The sequence below is a fragment of the Parasteatoda tepidariorum genome, chromosome X1 (assembly GCF_043381705.1).
Source record: "Parasteatoda tepidariorum isolate YZ-2023 chromosome X1, CAS_Ptep_4.0, whole genome shotgun sequence".
In the NCBI taxonomy this organism is placed as follows: Eukaryota; Metazoa; Arthropoda; class Arachnida; order Araneae; family Theridiidae; genus Parasteatoda; species Parasteatoda tepidariorum.
The window spans coordinates 26,977,194-26,985,554 of record NC_092214.1 but is presented as its reverse complement, the minus strand read 5'-3'; the positions used below and the strand labels follow the sequence as shown (position 1 = coordinate 26,985,554).

General features: G+C 27.0%; 1 protein-coding gene across 1 annotated transcript in view; it reads right to left on the bottom strand.

Annotated features, from left to right (window-relative positions):
- Positions 1-238: 238 nt before the first annotated feature.
- Positions 239-8,361, bottom strand: part of LOC107440330 (Allatostatin C) — a 33,130-nt gene continuing 25,007 nt past the window's right edge. The window contains exons 2-3 of the mRNA XM_016053231.4: positions 1,875-1,928; positions 239-492 (exon numbers count right to left, since the gene is read on the bottom strand). Of these exons, the coding sequence (XP_015908717.1) occupies positions 328-492; positions 1,875-1,928 (219 nt within the window). The 3' untranslated portion in view covers positions 239-327. The remainder of the gene's footprint in view (positions 493-1,874; positions 1,929-8,361) is intronic.

Here is an 8,361-nt window from a genome sequence, read left to right as displayed (position 1 = left end):
CGAAAAATTACACACATTAACACCCCCATTTAATTTTGGGTGCGTTTTTAATGAGCAATAAATAAAATGACTAATTTTAAACAACAATGTTTTATCTAATACTTATTCCTATCTCATAATGAGTTAAAATAACAAATTTTCTTGATGAAGTGATCAATACATATATACATACACATGATAAATTACCACTTTAAGATACGTGGTCATTACAAAATGGGCTTAAAGTAAAAAAGTTCCATCAATGAGATATAAATTTATTCATTTCCAAAAACGAAAAAAAACGAGCAACCATGACTAGTAATTATAATTTAAATTTGGAGTTCAGTTTCATTTTCGTTTAAAACAAGATACAGGATTAAAGTAACAAGGATGGTATCGAATTTGACGTTTCCTTAGAGCATTCAGTAATTCGATATCAGCAGCAGACAATGAGGACCTGAATCTTCTTTCTCGGAGGCCATTTTGAAGAAATTTTTGATACCCTCCCTTTTCCTGGAAATTAAAAAAAATAATTTATTATAATTAATGAATTAATTGCTAAATACATACAGACAATTATATAACATTCTTCAAAGTATAGTTTTAAAATTCTTGTAAAAACCCTCGCTAAAGATGTTAAAAAATTTTGTACATTAGGAAGACACAAATTTATATTTCAATAAGAAAAAAAAAACTCTGTGAAATCTCTATTGAAGGTAATGTTGGGTTAAAAATAATCTAAACTAAGTTTTTTTTATGATTAAGCTGATCGTACTACCTCAATTTAGATTGGATGGGTGCTTGGAAATGATTTGTCTTTTTATCTTTTAAATATTAATTAGCTATTACTTAAAGAGCATTATTTAAATTTTTTACAAGAATTCTAAAGATATATATTAAGGACAGAAACATCACGGAACATTTTGTACAATAAGTATTTATAGAGAAAAACAAGACAAAATAAAACATAAAAATGAATATTGTAATTTGAAAAGTAATAGGAACTAAATACTTAAATTATAACGAACAAGAGCAGGATTTTTAGTTTTCAATTGAAGTTTCGAAGGGTAAGATCAAGCAGAGAAGTTTGGTATAAGCTAGTTTTTTAAGAATGAGGTAGGCTTGGATAGATGACATTTACGATTTTGTTAAAATTTTTAAGGTATTGTTAACATTTTCAAAGTATATAAAACTATGAATGCTTGTTTGTTAATTTTTGCAAAAAACAAAAACAAAATGTTTTTCTCTTAATTTTTGGGGGTTGGAACTGAAGATCATCTAATATTTTGAGAAAAACGCATCAATTTACATTGTACAGTACTTTTTCGTGCCGAAGGTGAACCACGGCATTGGAAAGTATTTTGTATTTTATTATTTCTGCATTTACTAGTAGAATATGAATACTTATGGTTGAAGTTTTGAGCGAAAGTCATTCAAAACTTCACAAAATGAGAACTTTTTCTTATATTTTGGCTGGCAAAATCAACTTGTGCCAATGTTAAGCAATCAAAGCATATATTTTAGTGAATACGTACAAATGAGAAGTCGTAAAGAAAGCAATTTATTGTGTTTTGGGATACAGACTGAAAATTGAAATTTCAATTATGCTGAATCGAATGAAACCAAAATCAAGTCGAAGAAATTAATAGTTCAAAAGTTATCAATTGTATGTAGACCTACACGCTTGAGAAATCTGATCTGTTGCTATTATTAAATTTTATTTTTGCCACACAATTTTCGTTATTAAATTTTATATTATAGATAATATGTAAAAAATTTAAATTTAGTTTTTATTATTCACAAGACTGATAGTAAATATACATAGATTTTATAGAAAGATATAGTAAAACGGATAGTAGACATAGACATAGATATAGTAAAACGCATTTATCTACCTGATCACAAAAAAAGAGAACCATTAAGCTTCTCCTCTGACGATAACAGGGAAACTAAAAAAATAAAATTTATAACTAAGATTTTAAATTAAAAATACACAAATAATATAATTGATTCAAATAAAAATACAAAAAATATAGTTAAAATAATGCCAAAGATAATTCTGGCCTTTCCTTAATCATGGAATGATGTTAGGAGAAAGTTTAATTACGATATAGTTTATAACGTAGGACAGGAATTGATGACGTTTGCATTTTTTCCTCTTATGAACTCTTTTTGTATTTTTCTGAGGTTTAAGGTCATTTTGTCATTTTAGAGCATTTTTTCTCACATTTTAAAACAATGTAAAGTAAATCATGAAAAAGATTTTTTTTCGGTGATTTGATTTTTTTCATTTAGGAAATAATTTTTTTAATTGCGTCAATTTTTTTCCATGAAATTTATTTGGAATATTTTCGTCTTTAGAATTGTAATTCTCATTATTTCTTGTAACCTTGTTAAACCTTTTTTTTTCAGAAATATTTAGATCATAAAATCCCAGGCCTGCGAAAGAAAGTTTAATGTACCATGCGCAAAACAGAATGAGAAAATACCTTTATAATTTTTGATTTAATAATCGGATTTTCTCGTAATCATAATGGTTTGAATGCTTAATCGTAAATATGTTGAATAACTAGTATAAACAATATTTAAAGTTACGAAATCAGACTTAAAAACATACTTTCCCTGAATAAACATACATCTATTTCGACGTAGTATTCTTGACCTTCAAATTATAGAGCGTAGAGGGTAGGGGTAGGGGCAAGTCGCAGGCTAGAAAAAATGGTATCGATAGTTTAGACAGGAGAGTAGTCAAATCCTTGGGCCACTTAATGTTAATTTCCATTTTTGCATATTTCGCGATGCCTCCGGAGCCAATGAAGCGAATTAATAAATTTTTGCCCCTATTTGTAAAACTGGTTCGATGATAAGACATAATAATAAGATTCCATACAAGAATAATAAGGTTCAATTCATGTAAAGATTCCATGTAAGGAAAATATTTTAGTAGTTTTTTATTATTTTTTACTATTATAAATTTATTAATGGTAGAATGATTTTGAATTATAAGGCAAAGCATTTTTTATAATGATTTAATATGTGTAATTTTAAATAAGAAAACCTAAAATTTGAAAGGAAACTTTCGAGTAGTTCTCGAGAAATAAAAACATATTTTCAAAATCGTGATTACCCCTCTCACCCTTATTTTGAGAATTAAGAATCCAAATCCATTAAAAAAATGTATATTTATTCAGAGAAAGTGCGTTTTTTGTGTTTTTTTCTCCATGACTTAAAATATCGTCTTCAGTAACATATTTAAGGTTAGGCCCTTGAATTAACATTGAGCTAGCACGTGACCTTCCAATCATTAAATCAAAAATTATTACAGTGTTCACTTTTCTTTTTGCTCACTGTACCTATCTAAGGCGGCTTTAATTACATTCACTACATTAATTACATTCATGTCTTAGTATAATAATAATATGCAATTTGATGAATTGTAAAAAAGAAAAAAAAATAATGCTTTTATTCCAGTTGATAAACCTATTTCATTCTTAGTTTCGCAAGAAAATTTCATCAAAAATAACTTAGACGAGTCAAAAGTTAAAAAAAATTATTCAATCTTCTATTTTTTTTTTTTTTTAAATTTTAATTTTGTTGATGTTACGGCACATTGAGGAAGATTTGTTTCGAAGATTGATTGTTCACATTGAGATCCTTTCATTCAAAGAATTTGAATGAAAGGATACATGACCCCCAAGTTTTTGCATTTCTTTTAGCACATATTTATTAAGAAACTTTTTCACCTATGCAAGTGTAAACAGCATTTTTTCCGAAAAATATATATATTTTTGTAATATTGATAATAATTTATCTTTTTTAGTAAGTTTACATATTAATTTTCCCTCTAATTTGTGTAATATTTTTACGCACTTTTCATTTTTATTTCTTACTTTCCTTACTTTGAAAAAAACCTAAAAATACAGTCATATTTTAAAATTATTTTTATTTCTTTTGAAGGCATGATTTTTGAAGGCATGACTTTTGAAGGCACGATTTTTGAAGGCAACTTTTTGAAGGCATGATTTTTCCACCCAGTCGGAGGCAATTTTTGAGAAAGGGGCTTTGTTTCTGCATTTGTGTTTTGAAAAAAAAAATAAAGTTAAGGTGTTTCTTCAGAAACTTAGGAAATAACTATATAATTGCTAACTATTCTTGTATATGTATACATGTAAATAAATGAAATAAAATTTTACGAACGAGACTAATTCTGAAGACATTCAAAAAGATATCGAATTAGCGGTAAAAGAAGCAGTAAAATAAGGAGAAACCTATGAAAAATTTTATTAAAATTTTATAAAATAGTAATATTTTTGCAGTAATAATTACCGTAAAATCGCTGAATCAATCTAAATAAATATCACTTATGATATTTATTTAAATAAAATGATTCAGTGATTTTACGGTAATTATTACTGTAAAAATTACGGTGTATGAGATTTTTTTCGTACCACTTTCCGGTAAAAATGAATTTTATGGTAAAAAATAACGGTACCCTGAGTGCCGGTACTTTTTACCGTATTTTGATCCGGAATTTTCACAGTTCAAGGTAAACCTTTTGCTTCTGATGTTATTAAAAGTAAAGCAACGAAATATAAAATGTGGAATAATGAGTACAAATATAAAATATTATAAAAAACTTAAAGAGTTATGGATAATTTCCTATTATTACTCGTAAATTCAAATATCATATACTTGTTTCAGATATCACTAACGTCATTGAAATTTCTAAATCTTCTTTTATAGTCAATAAATGAAGACATTATACGAGACTGAATAAATAGAATTATGACAGAAATATTACTATTTCATAAAATATGACATTTAAGTGTAGAGTAGGTGTAGAGGTACTCAATTATATGAAATATAAATACGATTAAAATTTTAAGGTTTTTTTCTTAAATGAGTTCATAAACTTTTCAAAACGCGGTAAAATATTTCATAAAATTCATTCTCAAAATTCATTTATTCTTTTAAAATCTTTGAATAATGCATTGACAAATATTTTATTGTCAATATATTTCAAATTGGTAAAATAACTTCCACGAACTATTGTGAATCGTATTAAATATGATGCTTATTATTTCAACAATATTTTGAGATTCATGAATAAGGATTAGAGAATCGAAACAAAGGAGATTGCATGCTGTTGCACTTTATGTCAAAATATTTTTTTTTTTAATTAAATGATTTTCTAAGCTATTTTTTTTAGTAATAATATATGACCTGTAAATGCAAATCTAAAAATATAAATTGAGGTGAATAATTATTGAAGGTTTAATGTTTTTTTATAACAATGATATATTAAAAAACTAACGTTATAATAGGATTTCTAATTAATTGGGAGGTCTATATTTTATCTATCAGATATTTTTGAAAGAAACAGTGCTTTTTATTCGAATTTTAAATTTGTGTTTTTTTTTTTGACGGGAATCTCTGTACTGTAGAATGAATAGATAATATAGTGGAATTGAAACAAGTATTGCTTTATGTGTTGTTGGGTTTAGTTGTTTTTATTAGATTTCGGATACATTCTCAGAAATAAAACTTTCACATTTGATGATTCAGCAATCTTAGAGCTGTATTTTATTAATTTTGAGAATAATTTAGTCACGAAATCACGCGATTTGTGACGAAACACGAACTCTCAAATACACGACGGAAATATTTCTTAATTACGGAATTTTTTCGTAGTGTTTTGTGGGAGATAGTTAACTAGAATGTGAAAATAAAGTGAAGACTTGACGATTATAATAAAATGACGATAAATCGAGCGACTTGTGTTGTGAATAAGGAGTTTGCCTCGTACCAGGAAGATCCCGGATTCGGATCCTGGCTCGAGCCTGGGTATAATTTATTTCGCTGTTCTATCAGTCTTTTTTATGTTCCTCGGGTGACATAGATCCAACAATGTGGTGCCAATGGAAAAGTGATTATTTGAAAAGTTAGATACCTGAAGCAGGCCGAGTTTTTTTTTTCTTGAATAAAGTAGAATGACGAAAGATTTCTTGAATTCTTACGAAATTCGTTTCCTTGAAGAAGTGACGATTGTTATTTTGTCACTTTGACGAAAGGTTTGCTCGGAGCATATGTCCGGAAAAGGTTTCTCAAAAAATGAAGGAAATTTCATAGGATTTGAGTATCAGATTTTTTTATTGCAAAAATTAATTTTTTTTTTGTATTCTTGCATTCCTTACTATAGATTTCAGCAAAAAGTAAATTTTAAAGGGTTGTTTTCATGTCTTAAGCGTAGCTCTAGAGTTAAAGTACAATGAAACTAAATTGAATTCTAATATCGATCCCAGCACGATTTCAATGAAAATTATTGTATGAGGAGGGGGGAGAACATTACGTGACTTGTTATTGAAAAACCGTTAGTAAATACTAAAAGGATGCAAAATACTGCTTTAAAATCAAAACGAATTTTAACGAAATAATAGCAATACATTTATTTAAAAAGATTTTTAAAAAATTCTTCATATTTTTGCTCCTTTTAATTAAACAAAATTTCATTTCAAGTATATATTGTTTTATATGAAATTGAAACATTTATCTATTGAAAAAAAAATTAAATGTTTCATAAAATTGTAAAAGTTTTTTATTTGGTTTTTATTTATTTCAATTACAAACGAGAAAAAAATTCAGGAGGAAAAAAGTTTTTTTCAGGCCTAATGTATTTAAAACTTAATTTATAAAATTTTAGAATTTATTTTTAAGCAATTGAATTTAATTATTATAATTATTTTTTTAAAAAAAATCATGTATTACAAATCACAAGATGAAATAAAACATTTTTCATTTCAAAAAATTTAAGATTTCACATTAAGACAAATACTTTTTTTGTTTTAAGTACTTGCAAAAAAAATTTTCTGACAATGAAGGAGGATATGATGCTTATGGAAAAGAATATTTTGAATGCATAATTTTGCATTTGAATGCATTATTTAGCACATAGTAATTTTGCATAGGGGAGAGGGGGGCACATGTGAACAGGGGGCACATGTGAACATAGTATGTTTTACCGATATGATTTGAAATAAAAAATCTCGAAAAATTTTCAATTGATGGCAGTACTAGTCCTACCTCTCTGAAAAACTTTCAGAACAATGAGACATTTTGTTGGTCTATTCTGACAATTTCTTTGTATCAGCTGGAGTTGCATATATTATAATCGCTCGCTTCTCCAAGTGAAAGCATAATATAAATCAACTAATAAACTAAAATTAACTATTGCAGATCATTATATGAACATTCAGGTAAGTTTATGACAATTATTCTTTTTTTTAACTCAATTAAAAGTTCTTTATTTTTCAAGTTAGGTTTAAGAAGGATGATGGGGGCACTTGTGAACAAAACATCTGGGGCAGATGTGAACAGTTCACAAGTGCCCCTACATAGTATTAAGATTATTATCCTCATGATATTATAAGTTTAAAAAATATGTATGCATTTAAAATTATCATTATTTAATTTTCCATAATTAATTTATTAATTTTTCCTTTAAAAAAATTTTTTTTTATTAAATGGTTGATCGCGCATCACGCATATTAACTGATACACCTGAGAAAATAGAATTGTTAAAGCTACAAATGAAAAGATAGAAAAAAAAAAAAAAAAAGCATGAAAGAGTATTAGAGAAGAAAGAAAAAGGCCCATTACAACACCCGTGGAACATGAAGTTGCGAAAAACCCAATTACGGATAAATTATTGTACAGCTGAAAAATTATTTTCTTATTGACAGTACTGTTGTACAATTTAAATTCACATAGTAAGCTACAACCCCCTCAGTATAATGCGTATCTATATCTGTTATATTAAAGATTTTTTTTCTTTGAAATATGATGATTGCTTTGTGTTTTTAATCTTGTTCATATGTGCCCCAGGCCTGTTCACATGTGCCCCCAATAGGGGCACATGTGAACAATTGAAGTCATTTTTCTAAAATATTATAAAGTAAAGAAATATTTTATTGAAAAATCTCAAAAAATTCCACAAGACAAAGAAAATACTATTTAAACATATGGACTTTTTTACTATGAAAAATTGATGATATTTTTCGAAAAGTGAAGAAATAAAAAAATTTGTTCACATGTGCCCCCCTCTCCCCTACCTACAAAATTTTTAAAATTATTATTTGGAGTAGCTTTTGTCCAACAGAACAAAAAAAAAATATAAGTGCTCTATTTAAACCTAGGGGAGTAGTTATCACTTTATTGCAAATTGTAAAAAAACCTTGAAAACTTTAAAAATTAGCAACCATAAAACTATTACAGATATTGAAAAATCATGAGTTAAAAACAATTATTATCTGGGGTAACTTAGGTCCCCAAAAGACCAAAAAAAAATGTAAGCTCTCTAACTAAAACAAGTAGAGTCATTATCAC